Raw genomic sequence first — 20081 nt, forward strand, 5'->3', positions numbered from 1 at the left:
TGACGTAAAATAAATATGGCGGATTACTTTTAAGTTAAAGAATATAATTATTTATATGCTCTTAATATATCTTTTTCTATCATTAAAAATAGATAAAGTGCTGTAATAATTGAAATACTACGTTCTGTAAAAATACGATCTTATACGATCTTTTATCCACTAAAAATTCCTGTCATCTTCTGACTGATACTTTGGGAAGTGTATTGTAGACCCAAGTATTGCAGACTTTTAACAAATTAGCGAATGTCAGGAGCGAGACCATTGCCTTTGAATCTTTCAACAGTATTTTTCAGAGTTTCATATACAATTAAAGTCACCTTTTTTACTTCGCCATTAAAACTCAACCAGTTGCTTTCAGATAGACTGATTTTTTCTTTTCTTTTTTAATAACATTAATATGATTAAAAGAAAGTTAAATGTGTGCTTCTCATTTCACAACTATTCCCCAAAGCATAAGAATTTGTAACTTTAGATAAACGAACAGATAAGGTGAAGTTAGATATGAATGCTTTCTTAGCCAAATTGTCATTTTTGCTTCTTCTTTAAACCGGTCCCCAATAGCTGACTTCAGCACTCCATATTAAGTTTTTAGTAAATTAATTTTAAGTAGCTTTGGTATTACTGATAATTACTAATCTCCGTTTATTAATACGTTTGACTAAAGGAAATCTCCGTCATATTTTCGTACGTAAGAACTATAAGAAATAATTTAAAATGATCTCTCACACTTTTAGCCTACGTATCGTACGGAATAAATTTCAACTCGTTTATATATATTTACTAACAAAGATTGTCACTTAAAACAACATTAAATCTTATAAAATGCTAAAATTTCACAAAAATACATTGTAATTTTAAAAATAAGTATACAAACAAAATAACATCATTATTTTTAATGACGCCATGTCTTCTTTAGTCGGGCTAAGTATACCTGCAATGACGCTTTCGTACGATAAAGTTTGATAACGTATTTTTGTCACGCTTTTAACAGCGCGTCACTGACGATTTCATAAACGCTACTAGATATATTACGCTAATAGATATAAACGCTACTAGATATATTTATTAAGAATAGGAAAAAATTGTCACAAATTAACTCGATTTGTTTTTTATTGAAGATACATTTGGCAAAGATAAATCCAGTGAAACGATGATAAAGCAAGTAAAATAGATCCATAAAAAAACTGAATATTTTGTCAATCAAAATGAATGACTGCGTAGAAGTTATGTTAAACTGAAAATTAAAATTTGTAAATAAAAAGGATTTGTAAGAGAGAAAGTGTTGTGAACTTATGTGAAGTTCTTTAAATTTTTTTTAATTAACTTTATTTTTATACTCTTCAATCTATATTCTTTACAAAAATTGCCTTATAAGGGGGAAAAATAACAGAAACAAGCAGATTTAAAAAATTAAGAAAATAAATACAATTAAAAAAAAAAGAAAAAGACATCTAATTACATTCACAAGTTTAAAAATACATTTTCTGACGCAACATAAATCCTTCTATAATTATACTAAAAGAAACATAACGAAGTTTGCACACAGGTTCTTGCCCACTTATTTAATTCTATTTTTGTGGGCTCCCTAAAATCCAGGGAAAACACATTTTTTATTTCATATAAAAAAATAACAGGGGATTCTGAGGATGAGGTACTTGTATTATGCAAACGACGATGTAAACGCAAATACATATGAAAATTTAAAAACGTTTATAAAATTATTTCCTAACTATTCAGCGCATGATTTTTTTTTTTTAATCATTTTTTTTTTTAACAATCTGTAGAACTGCAGAGTTAAGATAAATAAATAAATCGAAAATTTATAAAAAAGAAATAAAAATATTTAAGAAAACAAGTTGACTAACAAAAACACACCCTGTTAAAACACTTAAAAAATGAGATGATGAATTTTGATATGCAGAAAATAAAAGGGATTCGAATCGCAACAACGATAAAAACATGTCTCTACGAAAAGATCATAGAACAAAAAACCAACATCTTAACCACAAGGAGCCACATGAAAAACTGAGTTCTATGCTTTTCATATTGAAGTAAAAGGGAATTCATTGGATTCTTCTTCCGATACGATGCTTCCTTATAACCCATGAAAATAAAGAAATCTATTAATCCAAGCGTTAATCTTCTTCAGGTTCTCCTCCACGTAGTTGACCTTGTTCTTCAGTGGGAACTTTATTTTTACGTTTAAAGAAACCTTTCTATAAAGGAAAAATAAATAACACTAAGTAAGAGATTTAAAAAGTTTTGGTACGGAGATCAAGCGCATAAATAGAAATTAAAGCAAAACTGACTTTGTACATAACGAAGACTATCAGGGCAATTATAAGTATAGCTGCTAGTACACAAAGTAGGATAATCCACCAATCAACTTTGTTTTTCCCGCCACTTTTTGTTAGATAAGGAGAATTTATCGTCAAGTCAACCTGAGCAAAAAAAAAAACAGAACGTTTTCTCAACTCATTTCGTAAGTTTACATCCGCTATGTTTGCTCAATAGGCGCATACATCGCATGATGTTTCAGTGAGAAATAGGAGATTAAAGAGAAGATATAAATCTCTAACCGTTGCATAGTCCTTAGGTGCGTTTGAAGCTGCGGCTACAGCATTTGAAGTAAATCTTGTGTAGGCCGTTATTTTTCGGCCTTCTTTTATAACCTAAGAATAAACAGAACTTTCTCTATATAAATCACGTGTCAAGAAAAAAAAAAAAAATTTTACACAAACTTTTTAGTTCGTAGATAAAGCCGGCCAGATACAAAGGAAAACCGTTGTTTTGACACTAAATATTTAAACAACTATGACGTTTTTAAAAACGCTTGCTCAAACTACCTTCTCAAAAGTAGCTTCAACCAAGGTAGAGGTAACTGTCACAGTAACAGAGTCAGACTTCTGTAAAAAGTTAATTTTGCATTCGATGGAACGACATCTCACAGCAGTATCGCCACATTTCTAAAAAGAAAAAGAAAAAAAAGAATAAAAAAAGTAAAACCATGAGAACATTATTTTATTTTAAAGTAGGCTATAAATAAAAAAAATCATCGTACAATGGAAGGTAAGCTAGACTCTCTTCTCTTTCGACTTTTGGTGGCATTTTGGTTAGGAACTGTTTCTGATGAGGAAATCTAGAAGAAAGATTAAGAAAATTTTTTAACTTGAGATAAATAAACAACAAGTTGATTAACTGAAGAATAATTTAAATATTTAAAAATAGGGGAGCAACTTACATTTAAACCTAATATATTCATAGCCCCATAATTACATGACCCTATCTGTCTATTCCACGCTGAGCCTTCTAGCTATAATTTGAAAGAATAAACTAACATAAAATCAATACAAAATTATCAAAAACAAGACAATAATGTTAATTCCTGGACCAAATTAAAGAACGATCATTACAAAAATAAAAGCGAACAATTAGTATCACATGTAGAAAGAGCATCCAATAAAAAATTTACCTCTACTTTTATAATGTTTAAAATGTATTCTTTATTGAACAGTTCTGGAAAATCAATCTTCACAAGAGATGTATCAACACTGCTAGGCCCCATGTTTTGATACTATAAAAGTAAAAAGGAAATTGATCACCATTAGAGATAAAAACCACAAACATGGTGACTAGATAAATTAATAACAAAGACTCTAAGTTAATAACATGGTAACAACAATTTTTAAATTAAAAATGATTATTTTTAAAAGTGTTGAAGCTAAAAAGTGGCAAAAGGTAGGAAATGTTATGCTAGTAAGCTGATTCTAAGCGAAAAACTATTTGGTTTGTTTTTATAAGAAAATTATAATTGATGAGTGATTTGGTATGAAAAAGATCTATGTTCAAGTTTGATATATGCTAAAATGAAATAATGTTAAAAATTGAAAATTTATTGGGTATTATATAACATAAAACCATTAAACAATATCAACATACAAAGAATGTATGCACAACTTGTGGACCAACTGTTTTAGCTGAAGTAACTCCTTTGGTCCATTTAATTTGCTCAGGCTTTACATTCCTAGTAAATACAAAATTTAATGTTATTTTTATCTAAATTAAAAAAAAAAAACAAAAAAAAAACAAAAACAAAAACAAATATAAGACAGAAACTTTTTTGTTTTTTAAATTTTTGATAACACCTGTGATAAAAAGATTTTTAAACAACTTTCCCTGATTCTTTTGTTTTTAAATGTGCTGAGTTACATAACAATAATAAAATTTGGATCAACCATCATTCATTCACATTTGAATATATAGAATGTAAAAAATTCATTTTTAATTAATGTAATACCTGTGGATTTTATTAAAACAAACAAAAAATGTAAATGAAACTAGATTGACTTTTTTTGTTTGTGGCGATCAGCAGTGATGCTAGTGGAAAATCCCATTCATTATTAAAAGCTTTTTGTTAAAATTCTTAAGTGAGAACTGGAACAAGGCATTACAAATATTATAATGTTAATGTACACTTAATTTTCTTGTAGTAGCTGAACATGAGGTGAAAAAAAACATTGCTATGTAAAAAAAAAAGAAAAGTTATTATATGTTATCAAATGGACTAAACATTTCTCACATCTAGCATCAACTTGACAGTGTTCTAGAAAATTGTTTCAAAACTGTTCTAAACATGATGAAAAATACAATACTACTAATAATAAAATAAGAAAACAACCAATTCTATACTTTAAAGATGGTTAAGTTTGGTGAGGGTAGTATTAAAGTTTGGGGAGCTATGTACTGGCATGGTATCAAAAGTCTGTATTAGTCTGGTGGTCAAAATTGATGAAAATTTGGTCAATACAAATGCTGTATACTGGTTATAACTTATTTGTTACTTGGATTTTAATGACTCAAACTATATTATGAGATCTACAAAATATTAATACTAGTTTTAATGTTTTGATGTAGACTTTTACACAGCACTATTTTTTTGTTTGCTTGATGTGCTATTTCTATGGTCACAATTTTTTGTTGTTTTTTTTGTAAAGTTTTTAATAATCATAGTTGTACTTCAGTTAAAAATGATTTTTTTTTTAAAACTAATAGTTTATAGCTAATAAATGGAAATTAACTAATTACAGTGTGTCCAGATAGTTTATACAAGGGCAAAATTTTATGATATCAGTCTAGTTTTTTGATGATTAAATTGTCAAAACAAAAGTTTTTTTATAATTTTAATAAGTTTTAACTAACACAATAAATAAAAAAACTTGCAATAACTTTGTAAATTTATATACATAAAAATGCAAGAGCAAGATTTCTATTAAACTATTTTTTATATAGATTTCTATAAAACTGGTTTTACAGGAACTGGCAATTAAATTTAAATGAACTGAATTTACTCAAAAAAAAAATTACCTTAAAATTAGCTTCATCACTAAAAATTACCAGAGGCCATTCTTCAACAGACCAATTATAAATTGTAAATTTTTTGCCAATAGTAACATTCTCTACAGAATTATTGAATTTTCTGGTTGAATTACAAATGCTTATGCTAGAACTGGATGGAACCCTGCAAAAAAAATGGCATTTTCTTGTCTCTTTCAGTTAACATTTGAAGACCTACCAGACTTTGTGGAATCTTTGGCAGTCTCAGTTTCTTTGAACTTTTTTAATGTATTTGAAATGCAACCCCCTGAAACACCAACTAAATTTGCTATAGCAACATTAGATTGGTTTACTTGTTTACTTAAACCAACAAATTTTTTGCCATTTAACATTCTCATGAATACTTTTCTTAGCCATTTGCCATTTGGTCAAAATTTCAACAGATCAGATTTGGTATTTAATCAAAAATAATTTAACATACTATGAAAATTTTTTTGGTGGGATGTTATACAGTTAATAAAGATTATCATTTTTAGAGGAATTGGAAGTCAGATTAAATAAATCAAAGATAATACCATTTGTATTAACTAAATGGCCATTTATTTGTCGGTAAAAAATAATATGCAACTTATGGTAATTCATTTAAAAATCAATAGAAGAGAGAAAAATGTCATGCATGCACAAAAAAAGGTATCAATAAAAATAGAAGAATTATTACTCTAATTAATAATAATAAAAAAAAAAAACTTTTATTTAGATAACGTTTTCAACAAAAAAAACTAGGTGTCATAAAAATTTGCACTCTTACAAACTTTCTGTATATATTGTTGCATTATTTTTTTTTAAATTTTCTTAATAAAAAAAGAAATTATATTAACTCTAGTGAAGAAAATATTAGGTTTGCTTTTTCTCTGATCACCAATTTGAATGTGATGAGATTGTAATTAAAATCTGTAAATAAAAGTATGGTATCAGCTAGCTTATCTTTTTTAAGCTTAAACCTGCCACATTTTTAAATACAGCGGAGAAAATAGAATTAGCCTCACCTTTATTTTTTGTTCTAATTTAACAAAAACTGCAGGTAAACAATTATGAAATCTACTTTATTTCTTGTTACTTCTACTACAACTAAAAAGTTTATAAATTGGTATGTTTAATTAATTCCAAATGGAAAAAAAAATTAAAAATATTCAATTTGTGGAGAAAATAGAATTAGCCTCATTAGCGTTATATACAAAAAATAAAGAAAATATTTTGTTTTTTCGCTCATTTAGTATTTAGTATAGCTTCCTGAATTTTTAATGACTTCAAATATGCGGTTTGACATACTAGTCACAAGATTTTGGATAGTTTCTATAGATATTTCATTCCAAGCTTCTCTGATACGAGTTTTCAGCTCCAAGGTGCATTCAAATTGCTTTCCATTTTCATAAACCTTTCTAGAAAGTATTCCCCAAAGATTTTCAATTGGGTTAAGATCTGGACTACGTGTGGGCCATTCCATTACGTGAATATTTTTTTCTCTAAACCAAGCTTTTATAAGCTTTGAATTATGGATTGTAGCATTATCTTGTTGGAAAGTGAAAGTTTCACCCATCAATTTCCTCACCATGTTCAAGTAAACTTATTTCTAATAAGTCAATGTAGTCCTGTGAATTCATTTTTGTTGAAATCCATGCCAGTGGAAGTTTTCCAGCAAAGGAAAAAGCCCCCCAAACCATAACATTTCCACCCCCAAAGTTACGACTCATCCGAGTTTCTTTCTCTTTTCGAAGATCGTGCCAGTAATATTGATAGCCATCAGGACCATCTAGATTGAACTTTTTTTCATCATTAAAGAGAACTTGATGCCACTCTTCTTGCCAAGACATGTGTTCTTTCGCAAATTGTAATCTAACTTTTTTATGACGAGCAGTAAGTTTTGGTTTTGGTTTACGCTTTTTCCAAACTGTGTTTGGATCTTCATGTAAGATTTGTCTCACACGTTGAACAGATACAGGTAATTGTAAATCAGCACGAATTTGAGATGCAGTCATGTGCTGAGCAGCAGCATGACGTACAATAACTCGTTTAGTACGATTATCAATTTTACGTTTGCCACCACTTCCCTTATAAGCTCCATAATTAACACCAATCTTGAAGTAATTGTTAACCACTTTTGGAGATCTTTTAATATTCTTTGCAATTTCCCGATTAGATAAGCCTGTATCTTTGTATGCTTTGATTACTGCTAATTCTTCATTCGTTAAACGCTTACCACGTCCCATTTCAAATAAAGGTATCAAAAACCAAATGTTAAAAACTTTATGAGCACTGATTTCACAGTCTTTGTTTAACTTACAAATAATAATAAAAAACTAACTCACAAATGCGTATCACCAGATCAAAATATACAAGTAAACTGAAAATAATTATTGATGAGGCTAATTCTATTTGTTACCGCAAATATCAAGTATTATACATTTTATGGTTTTATCAAATGTTCCGCAATTTAATTATGCTATATTATAATCTAAAAAGTTGTTGTTTGTAACAGTAATTATATGTGTGTGGATACAAAAGTTGTACCGCACAAACTTGTTTACAGATTTACAAAATATTGGATCAGCACATGGTGAGGCTAATTCTATTTTCTCCGCTGTAAAATCAATCTCATATTGTGAGAGAACTATAGGTGATACAAAAAAATTGATTCCAGATAAAGTTTCAGCACCCAAAAATACAAAAGATTCAGCTGCATTTGTTAAAAAAGTTAAAACATACTTATTTGTTGGTCTGTGTTATCAAAAACCCTGTTCAATACCCACAGAAATCCATTAAAATTTAAACAATTGAAAAAAAAACTTTTACCCTGACACAGTAAGATTGGCTGAAAGTGAAATATTGATGCTGATAGTATCATTATTGTCTATATTGTTCATTTCTAAACTTGATCTAAAAAGAACAAGCAATTTATGTAAATAGATTATAACATGTGATTATAACATACAGCTATGCACAAAAGAGTTTACTTTAATAAAAAAAACAACAACCAAATTTAGGGGTTTTTTAAACAACAATTTAACATGTCTCAAAAGATCAATTTTTTTTTACCATCTTTTTTAATTTAAAAACCAAAAGTCATAAAGACAAAATTGGCACTTAAATGTTTTAATTCTCTTAGAGTTCACCTCTGAATTATGTATGCACAATTCCTAATATATTTCTTTAAAAAAATAGTATCTAAACTAATCAATAGAAATGCGTATGTAATTAGAAAATCTAAAAATATATTTAAAAAATGTCCAAGGCATAATTTTTGCAATTTTTTTTTGTTTAAAAACTAGTTTATATATATTTTGTAGTCTATGATAAAAAAAAAAAAAAAAAAAAAATGAAGGAGCAATATGGTCAATATAATTGATTTTTGTCAAAGCCCTGGGAGACCACAAATATTGAGAAACCATGACAAAAGGTAAGACATCTAAAGAGAGCAGAGAAAATCCGTAAACTCATAGACAAACATTCATAGACTGCAATAGGAAAGTCTCATGGATCAAACATAGAATCATGGATCAACCGTAAAAAAATTGAATTTAAGAAAAATTGTATTGCCTTGTTGAATATTGGACAAAACTTACTTGGAGTGGTGAGTCCAATTTTTAGGCCATCAAAAGCAAAGGAAGAATGAGTTGAATGGCAAATGATTTGCAAGTGAGAAGTATTCAGCACAATATTTACAACTAAGAGTACAAGTTGGTAGTAGCTCTTAATTCAATATATTAAAAAATCTATATTCATTTTAGTAGATTTTTTTTTAGCCTTTTTAAAAAATTTGACAATATGGAAAATTATTTTTTATTTTAAAAAAGTCCTAAATAATTTTTGAAAAAAATATTCAACTTTTGTGCATAGCTGTATAATGCAGTAAATATATATAATTAAATATTTATTATGATAATATATAAGATATACAATGGTATTTACTTAATATGTGTAATACTATATAAAAGATGAAAATAAGACAATAATTGAATGTACTATCATGCCAGGTTAATCCAAACCCCACTCTTTAAATTTTGCATATTTTTAACTGAATGCAATAGATTTTAATTTTCAAAGCTAATTATCACAATGATATCACTTACGTTACTACTTTTCCTTTAAGCTCTATAACTTTGGTTCCCATCTGTACGAGTTGAACACCGAACTGAATATTAACTATTTCAGTCATTCCAGTTTTTATCGGTGAGGATAGTGTAACAGATAAAGTAGCCAAGTCACTATCTTGTGAAGCATTTGGCTCCCATATTACTGAACCGGAATACTAAAATTCAATAGAACATAACAGAATTTCACATTTTCGAATCAATACTAATAAACAAGCTTAAAAGATAAATTTTAAAATATGCTTTTTTATTGGTGATAAATATTGATTGCTGTTCCTTGTTCTAACAAGAAAAGGTTCATTTTATTTTTATATAATTATCAAAAATTGTGTTTGTTGGTTATGTTGTTATTGATGCAACTGGGAGTTGCCTATTAGAAGGAGAGGAAATGTACTGGTGTTAAGACTATGGTTTGCATTCTTATTTCCTATATCAGGATCTGAAATATCTGATTGCTAAACATACACCATCCAATCCTAAGTTGTGATGAATAGTACGCTGTTGTACAACTATTACACTATGTAAGAATCATCTTGATTTTTACATAATATAAAATTTGTACAACTTTTTTTTTTTTAAATAATTGATTGCTTTTACCTGAAAATTAAAATGAAAGGAAAAAGAAAAAAGAAACACTGAAGTATATTTGTAAGATAAGATAATAAATTTGCTCAGTGGTATTTAAAGGGAATTCCTAATTTCTGAATCTTTAGGGACATAAACAGAATGCAAAATACTTATTATCAAATAAAATGAAAGTGCCATAATAAACTGGTAGTTATAAATGTTTAGACATTTAACAATACAAATTTGATTGTCCGCGTTTTCATTTTAAACCACAGTTAATTCCTAAAGAAGTAAAAGACAAACTTTTACCATTTATCTAATAAAAAAAACATAAAAATATTTTTTACCCCAGGAATTGTCACTCTGTTAGGACTTAACTCTTTTGGGTATTCAATACGAAGTAGACTTGCAAATGCATTTTCTCTTTTGTTTTTTATTTCAGCAACAATATCAACGATTTCAGTAACACCAACTCTTATCAAAGGTCTGCAAAAAAAAAAAAAAAAAAAAAAAAAAAAAAAAAAAAAAAAAAAAAAAAAAAAAAAAAAAAAAAAAAAAAGGTAAAGTGTAAGTGACCAGTGTTAAATTATTCAATAAAGAATTTAAAAGGAGTGAAAACTTACTCTGAAGTTTTAAGTTTGAGAACAAGATCTGAGTTACATTCATCATTACCATCATCACTACATCCAGTGATATATGGAATCTAAACAGGAATTTTTTTTACATATTTAAGGATGTTACACTCATCATTACCATCATCACTACATCCAGTGACATGGAATCTAAACAGAAACTTTTTGTACATATTTAAGGATGTTACCAACAATTCAGAAACATATTATTAGATAGATAAAACTTGAAACAGAAGTGATTTACTTTCAAAAAGTATTTTAAAAACCTCATCTGTCTTTTTTCTACATGAAATTACTTGTTTATCTCAGTTCCACTTTTGTTGATATAAATAATTTTTCTGAATAACATGTTTTTTGGTCATTTGTAAACAACCCAGATGTTGTAGCATAGCCAAAGAAAAGTTGATTCAGCACTTTCAAGTAACTCAATCATAAAAAACATCTTTGATTTATACACAGTATTCTCTAAGGTGCTTTTCAAAAACCATTTTCAAAGCAAATTGATGGTGACTAATTCAACTAATCAAACTAATAGGCATTATATTTTCACTGTTTTTTTGTTCGGTGCCAGCTGATGGAAGAAAAATTGCTTGCTTAATGATGGTATTTTAGTACCTCTAACTTTGAGGATTTGTGAAATTGATGTAAATTTCAGATGAAGATCTAATAGCATGTAGTGAGATGTTTTTTAATAAGTCTCTCATCTGGAAAAGTACAAAATATAATTTATGCAATAAGCATGATGCAAACTGCAGAGAATTTTATTCTTTTAATGTATATTCAGTGGCAAACTGCAAAGGATTCAGGTAAAAATATGTGGGTTGCAGATAATTATAATATTAAAAAACTAATTAAGCTTGTATAATTATAACTAATAATTAAGAACTATAACTAATAACTAAGCACTATGAAAAAACTTTTTAAATGAATAAAAATTTTGTAAGTAAATTTTGCATTAAATTGTAAAAAAAAAAATTATAAAATAAAAGCAGTTTTATCTTTATTTGGAATTTATCTTATCTTTATTTGGAATTATACTTTTCATATACAGAATATAGGTTTATATTTTTCTATATAAAGAACATAAATAATCTAATAAACTTTACAACTGATCATATGATTAGCAAATTATAAAAAGTACATATTATAAGTAGTACACCTCACCGAGATGACTGTCAGCTCTATTTGAAATGCACTTAAACTGTTTAAAAAAATCAACTTAAAGATTTGAATGATATTTTTTTTAAAAAAAAAAACTGTTAATCTTTTAAATTATGTACATGTGACTTTTTTTCAAGTTGGTATGCAGCACCCTTTTTTAATAAAAACAAATACTTTTATGAATTTTTTTTACATGAGAACAATAAGAATAGGATTAGAGGTTTCCCTAGGCAGTATTTGAACATTTTATTTTTGATTATTGCCCTAGTATTACATTTTTGATTATGACCCTAGTATTTTGGTAAATTAAAGTATTAAATATACTCTATATTTATGTTATATTAGACCTTTTTGTAACATTATTTTAGAAATATGCTAAAATTTTTACCATGGATATACTTTAACCATTGTGTAAAAAATGAGGATTCTTACCGTTTTCTTATCTGATAAGGATAATATTTTATTTGCAATCGGACATAGGTTATTACTGCAAGAACTTGGCTCTTTCACATTATAAGTAATCTCCATCTCTAACTCTCTGTATATATCTTTTGTATTATTCTGTTAAGAAATAGAAAAAAAAAAAATTACAATTAAAACTCATTAATAGAAAGATATAAAACTAATAAAATAGTGGAAATAATAGAATTAAAATTAAATTAATTCTTAAAACTTGTTAAAAGAAAAAAACTTAAGAAGTTGATTCTTGATTTTACAAAAGAGTAAAAAATAAATAAATAAAGTATTCATCTTCATTACTAAAACAAAGAAAGTCTGATGTAGTCTTACATCTAAATAGACAACATATTCTTCACATAATTCTTCAGTTTTTGTAACGATTACTTTTGTAATTTCATTCACTTGCTGAGTTCCGTCAAGAAGAAAAGCTCTTTTTGCAAGACTCTGTTGTGTGTCCAATGCAAGCTTGTATTGAACATCTTAAGTGAAAATAATAGCAACAAGGTTTTTAACTTCTAATGTCAGCATTATATTTAAATCAACACTATAAAATGATATACCTGCACTTGTTGATCCAATGTTAACTCCAGCTAACATGAAACAAGCTTTAACACCTTTAATACTAACAAATTAAATTTAAAAAAAATGAATTAAAAAACTTTGGCACAAGAAACACAATTTTCAAAATAGGAACAACAGACAACGAACCATTTCTTCTTAGTAACTCCATCTGATGGTAAAGTGCAAATGTTATCATTGCTGTAAAGATCAATCCTTTTTGTATTTCCAGGATCAAGTCTTCCAATGATAGAAATTACTGGACGAGATCTAAAAAGAAGCCCCCTCAAGAAGCATATTTTAAGGAGCTTTATATTTGTATTTATAATTTATTATATTAGAGCAGTGGAAACTTGCAATATTCAATAAGTACCGCAGTGTTACAAAAATAGGAAACCATACCCAAATAAATTACTTATTAAATGTTTTTTCTTTTAAAAGTTGTGAAACAGCAGTAAAAGGTAAAATAGTTTATAAATTATTCAACCATGCTGCAATATAAAACTATATTATTCAACCATGCTGCAATGTAAAACTATATTATTTAACCCTAAGGCAACATTAGACTTTTATTTAACTGTAGTACTATACAAGACTATATTATGATAACATAACTAAAAAGTTGAGTCAAAAAAACTATAAACCCTTGCCTTAGAACAACAGCTTGATCAGATCTGTATGCTCCAATCCCAATATCTAGAAAGACATTAGAGAACCAGGTGCTATCACCACAAAAGAACCTTTTTTTCTTCAATTATAAAATGTTAAACTTGAGCAATAGATAAAAGTTTTTTTAAAAAAAATTATGAAAGTGTAAAAATTGAAAAAAAAATTTTAACACTTTTCTAAGTATATTTAATTGGTCTCAAAAACTGTATTAGAATTTTTATATGGCAGGTTTGGTCATGTATTAAAAGTCTCATATGGTAGGTTTGGCCATGAAGATTGTTAGTTACATGTAAAAAGCTTATATTTAAATATAAAATTTTATTTTCAAAAGTTTTTTATAAAAAGTCAGTATCAGTATAAGAAATCAGCATTTGAAATTACACTAAAAATTTTTAATTCATGTAGGAGCCTAAAACATTTTTTGCCTGTGTAAAACTAGAAACGGTTAATTACTAAACAAGTGAATTATCATTGTTAACTTTAAATAAAGGAACTTATTTTGGAAACCTGATTAAAGCAGTTTTCAAAGATGAGAACTTTGAAAATACATTGTTATCAAACGTAATGTCAGGAAAGCTTTTAACATTTTTCAGGACACATAAAATACCAACTTCAAACAGCTAGTTGAAATCTTCATTGAAAGAATTTGAGATACCAGATTGAATAATATCAAGTTGAAGACTCATTTTTTTCATTTCCATATGGACTTTTTACTGGAGAATCTTGAAGATCAGAGCTTGCAAAACACTGTTTGAAATTAAAACAAGATGCAACTACTAGTATTTATAAAATTAAGCTGTATGTAAGAAAGCTTGTTTGTGTTTAGCACTTTGTTTGCTATGAACAAATTTGTCTTTTATAATGTTATTAAAGACAAGTGCATATGTTGTGATGCAATGCATTGGTGAGATTAAGAATGTCAAATTAAAAACCAACACCAAAGCAACAACTCTATTTCTACTTTATAATACAAAAAGTCATTTTATTATACAAAAATATTATTGGAACTTAAAGTGAAAGAGTAAAAGTTAGTTTGTAAACCAGCATAGCAAACTAAGTTCAACCCACCCTTTTTCTATAAGGAACCTCATAATCAAAAATTTGATTACCAGTATTATTATTTACCTGGATATTTATTTCCATCAATATCGTTTGTAATTTTAGTTTGCTGAGAGAAATAATACTCTGTAAATGAAAAGCCAAATCCATTTAAAGTTGCCCCTGCAGCACCCAAACTTGAAGGAGTAATAACCTGTACAAATAACAACAAGTAAACAAGTAAAATAATTAAAACAAGATTGAAAATTTTAAACATGGACAGATTTTTAACCTGCATTAGTTTTAAAGGTGCAGCACTAGATGTTCCATAAAACAAGTAAACAATGCCTTTTCTGTCCACACCACCCCAAGGTGCACCAACTGCAATATCTATAAAACAAAGAAATATAAAACCCATACTCTTTTAATAAAAATGCTGGGTTAAACTTGGGGCTTCTAATTAAAAGACTGTAGCCATATTTTGCATATATAGCACCCTAATAGAAACAAATTTAAATTTGTTTAGAAAAATCTCATGAACTTAAATTATTAAACTTTAAATCTCAATATTTTTAAAATGAAATATACCATTGAATTGATCTTGATTTAGATCACCTACACTTCCCAATCCAGTACCAAACAAAGATCCTGCCAAAGGCCCATAAGCTTTATCACCTTGAAGTGTTTGTTTAAGTTCTAATCCATTCTGTTAAAGAATAAAAGTTCTTATGCTGCTAGTTCTATTAGTGAATAGCCTAAGTTAAAGATCTAAAATTTTGAACTTTATTTAGTATGATTTGCTAATAATCAATCACCTTAAATACCATTTCTAAAAAGTTGCCTAGAATTTCATAATTTATTTACCTGTTTATTATTTATATATAAATAAACTGCTCCCTCATTGTAGCTATCTCCTGCATGATAAGGAGCTCCAACAAGTAAATCCGAAAGCCTTAAAAACAAAGTCAATATGATATTTATATATAAAAAAAAACATTTGCTAATTTATTGATAGAACAGTTCTTACTGATCATTGTTGACATCTGCAGCTGCAAGTGAAGAACCAAAATATGAACCAACCTGGACAAACATTTTACTAATTATATTTTAATGCAAAGTTGATTTGTAAAATGGAGAAACTTTAATTAAAAAGTCATAACAAGCTATAATACCGTTTTGGATGGATCGTTCAAAACTGCAAATGTCTGGTTCAGGTTTAGAACATCATATAAAAGCACCTATGGAAAAATTTTTTTTTGGAAAACCACTCCAACAATACATCACAAAAAGCAAATATCAGAACAAAATTTCTATTTTGTATTTTTTTAAAGACTTACCTTTCCATTTAAATTATCACCACGTGGAGCACCTCCAATAACGACTAAAAAAATATTTAAAAAGGACTATGCACAAACTTACATGTAAAATTTTTATTTGTAAAAGAATTTAAAAAACTTAAACTCACCAACAGTTGATTTGTCATTTGTAAACAACCCAGATGTTGTAGCATAGCCTAAGAAAAGTCGATTCAGCATTTTCAAGTGACTTAATCATAAGAAACATCTTTGATTTATATTGCTCAATAGATGAAAACCAAAAGATATTTTTACTGAATTTTAGAAATGAATAAAACACAACAAAAATTCTTATTTCAACTCACCCATATACTCATCATATTTTGGAGCTTCATTATCAGTGTAAGAAACAGACTTTCCATCTGATTTTGCTAAGACAATGAGACCTGACAACAGGGGAAACAAATTATAGCAGACTTGAATTAAAATTTTATTTCTAGACAAATAACAAAAACTATTTCAAAAATCTTAAGAAACCTTTATTTAGCTGAACATTTGGTATGCCAGACATTATTTGTTTATGAGCAGAATCAATGAACTTGGCTGAAAATCCAACTTGACAGTATCCAAACTCAGTTAGTTTAGTAGCTATTAAAAACCAAAAACAGTTAAATATAATCTATAAAAATCTTTTCAATGCTGTAAATAAATTCTGAATGGACTTTGGTAGCAACACAACAGCGCTTTAAAAATGTAAATAGTTTAATTTGAAGTCTTTTTATATTGATTGTTTATACTATGCAATCAGTATCATCTATATAAATATAGTTTGCAACTTTTGATTGCATTCTTACGCTTCCCAATTTTTTACTTTTAATCAAAATAGAATTCTCCAGGTAAAATGAAAAGTTATCAATTAAAAAATACACCAACTGAAAGTCCTCATAAACAAGATTTTTTGATTAAGTAAGCATCTTCATGTTTTCTTAAATTCTACAAATTTAAAAAGCTTTGTTTAGTTTTAAAATTTGGGATCTCTTCAGTGATTATAGAAGGAAATTTAAAGAATTTACAAAAAAAAAAAAAAAATGGAATTTAGAATTTTAAGAAATAAAGCATACCTTGTGACACACATGGTCTCCATACAAAACTGCTATCTGAATCATAAATATTTATACTTTCACATTTTCCTGATAAATACTGCTCAGTTTTTCCAGAACCTACTGTTGCATAGCGTGGTGCACATGCCTGAATAATAATAAAGGGCCCCATATAAAATGATCAAGATTTTTTTGAGAAAAAATTACTACATTTACATAAAGATTTTGTGAAAGAATAAATTTATTAAAATGAATGACTTCTTTTTTTAAGGCAGTAGTGTCATTGAGCTTTTGTACAAAAAATTGAGCGTTCTCCTGACTTAGTGACATTAAAATAAATTAATGCTGGAGAATAATCAAATGTCTAAAAATTAATTTTATTAAAAGACGCTCCAAAAACCACAAGGTAGTAAAAGATCATCATGGTCATCACTTTCAGTTGTTTAATTAATATAAAGTAGTTAAAACTATTGCATAATAACTATTCTTGAATTGTAACTCATTTATTTAAAATAAAGCTACCATAATTCTTTCATTATTTGAATATACAGTTGCTCCCATCCATTGATCATTACGAACTTCACCACTAAAACTTGCTGCAAAGAAATCAATACAAAAGCTGATTAGAAAATAAGAGAAATAAAAACAGTCAGTAAGGAACATAAGTTACCCGTTTATAAAATAAATAGTTTTTTTTTACTTATCTATTTCAGAAATTTCTAAACATCTATTTTTTCACTTACCCACTTTATCAACTTGTTCCAGCAAATTACAAGAATTTATATCTTTAGGTGAACATTTATATATAGCTCCGTATTGTTTACCATTTGCGAAATTGTTGTCTTTACTGCGGGGAGCACCAATTAAAATCCTTTAACAAAAACAGCAACTTTATTACAGAAGTGTAAAGATACTATGTTTAACACATAAATACACAAAATTACATTTTATTGTAATTGTGTGTATTTTAAACTTTCAAAGTTTTAGAGATCTTAGAAGAGTAAGAGAGAGAAAAAAAGATAATATAATTGCCTTAATTAAAATTTCCTCCATATAAATTTCAAAATAATAAACAATATTCAATTATTTTATACATTTTTTAAATCAAAAAACAGTTCTAAAAAAAATTTAAGCAAAAAATGTATTGAGTTAATTTATTCATAATTTTTCTGTTATTCCTTAAAATTATTAATTTGTAAAGAAAAAAACATCTCATATATATTTTAATAATAAAACCTATCTTAGATGTATACTGCTATGAAAAAAAAAAATGAAATATTTAAATATTTATGCATATTTAAACATACTAAAAATATTAGGAATATAAACAAAAAAAAAAAAAAGTAATTTTTTTTGAAATTGTTTATTAAATTATAGAAGTTTTTTATGTCAATTACCTTTTATATTTTTTTATAATCCATGTTTATGTTACATACATATATATATATATATATATATATATATATATATATATATATATATATATATATATATATATATATATATATATATATATATATATATATATATATATATATATATATATATATATATATATATATATACCTGTATGTATAAATGTTATACATCTTCTCTTAAAAGAAACAATGTCGGAGATACTTTTACTTTAGAATCAAATGTACTTACAAATTAGATTGGTGAAATGCCAAAGAATAGCCAAAAAAGGAGTTAGATCCCTTTGGATCCTTAAAAACGTATGCATCTTTAACATCAATATTAAAGGCATATAAAACGTTAGTAGCGAAAAACAGTATAATTAGGGTAAAATAAATCGCGGGATGCATCCTCCCAGAGTCAACCATCTTAGAAAATTATTCGCCTTTATTCAAGTTAATACAACTTGCAAGGAAGCCAATCACTTCGATGTAATAAAATTTTAAGCCAATCCTATAAAAGGAGTTAACATCAAATTGTATCGGAATTCATTGCGGAAATATTCGTCGCAAGTTAAAAAGGTTTTTGAAGTCTCGGCAGAGTTCGGTCCATTGTTCAACCGACAATTTAAAAGTCTTGATCTTTATTGATGCGGCTTTTTACTTAACTAAGCGAAATAAAGTTCTAATTTAAAAAAAAATTAGCGCAAAATACTTCTTTTTCACGTTGAAACACAGAAAGCATGTTCTCGTTTATAACAAGTTAAAAAAATGGGCAGCGAGTAGTATTCTTAAGGCTCTTATGCAAGAATTTCGAATCTATGCCAAATAAAATTTAATAACTGAAAAAGTCATACACTTAAAAATTCACACGTGTTTAAAAAGATCGATGACGTCTAAAACGTCACAACATTATTTTTGTACCACGCCGTATCTTTAGTATCATATTTAAAGTTATTCAATGAAAATGCGTCAGAAGACCTTGCAAATGCGTGTTAACATACATCTTAAATCTATTAAACTTAAAAGAAAAAATCGAATAGCAACTTTAATCAGAGTGGAGAGAGAGACTGGAGGGAAAATCTTTTCAAATTACATGATTTGAACAGAGCATATATTATAGGTTCAGAGCAAGCTTTACAACTTAAGAAAGATTTTTTTCGACATTCATTTTTAAAATGACCATAAAGGACACCCCCTCAAGATGATCCAAAATGATTTCGAAAGTTTAGCATTTTGTTTTTTTAAGTTATTTTTTTATTAAAATGATGATTCCTAATTTCTTTCTTCATGTAACATGAAGCCATTGTGAGATAGAAGTAACAATCATCTACATGGTTTTTTGGATCCCGCCATCTCATAGGGATGCCAAATGTTAGCCTTTTCCTTTTGTCTTTTTTTCATTCTCAACACATAGTTTACATGAATTATGCGGGGCCAAATATTTACCTTGATCGCCCAGTTTAACCTTAAATTAAGCCAAGTAAGCTCTTTTGATAAAATCTTTTGAAAAAACAAAAAACAATGTTCATTCTTTGACTTGGTTACTGTAAAATTTCCAAATAAAACAAAAATTCTGTCTAAAGAACTCAAACATCTCCTTGGTACTGATGCCATTACATTGAACTGAGTGTAGTGCCATTACATTGAACTGAGTGATAACTCCAATGTTTTTGGGTTGGTAGTGGAGGCATACTTATAAGTGTTCCTTCGACCTTTAAATCCA

At 27.5% G+C, this 20081-nt stretch overlaps 1 protein-coding gene across 1 annotated transcript; it reads right to left on the reverse strand.

The window, feature by feature from the left end:
- Positions 1-1434: 1434 nt before the first annotated feature.
- Positions 1435-18932, reverse strand: LOC145190673 (integrin alpha-V-like). The gene is made up of 31 exons (XM_090090219.1): positions 18609-18932; positions 17705-17832; positions 17484-17557; positions 16983-17109; positions 16399-16509; positions 16227-16307; positions 16032-16079; positions 15904-15947; positions 15739-15804; positions 15594-15646; positions 15431-15518; positions 15155-15272; positions 14859-14956; positions 14654-14780; positions 13510-13555; positions 13010-13129; positions 12862-12923; positions 12632-12780; positions 12275-12403; positions 10673-10752; positions 10397-10535; positions 9462-9640; positions 8185-8268; positions 3940-4024; positions 3473-3574; positions 3242-3313; positions 3062-3139; positions 2847-2966; positions 2580-2672; positions 2310-2441; positions 1435-2216 (listed from the first exon to the last, which is right to left on the reverse strand). Exons 1-31 carry the CDS (start codon positions 18782-18784, stop codon positions 2136-2138), a joined length of 3090 nt encoding a protein of 1029 aa, XP_089946345.1. The 5' UTR covers positions 18785-18932; the 3' UTR covers positions 1435-2135.
- Between the last annotated feature and the right edge of the window lie 1149 nt (positions 18933-20081).

This window comes from Hydra viridissima, unplaced genomic scaffold, assembly GCF_058129835.1.
Source record: "Hydra viridissima isolate aposymbiotic clone 2 unplaced genomic scaffold, HvirCarnegie_v1 scaffold_6, whole genome shotgun sequence".
NCBI classification, from domain to species: Eukaryota; Metazoa; Cnidaria; class Hydrozoa; order Anthoathecata; family Hydridae; genus Hydra; species Hydra viridissima.

Excerpts from the sequence above, each read along its gene's own strand:
- LOC145190673 (XM_090090219.1), bottom strand. The coding sequence starts at position 18,784 with ATGGTTGACTCTGGGAGGATGCATCCCGCGATTTATTTTACCCTAATT. Across the intron at positions 13,130-13,509 it reads GATCAAGCTGTTGTTCTAAG|ATCTCGTCCAGTAATTTCTA; the intron begins GCAAGGGTTTAT and ends GCTTCTTTTTAG. Across the intron at positions 8,269-9,461 it reads CTTAAAGGAAAAGTAGTAAC|ATCAAGTTTAGAAATGAACA; the intron begins GTAAGTGATATC and ends TGTTCTTTTTAG.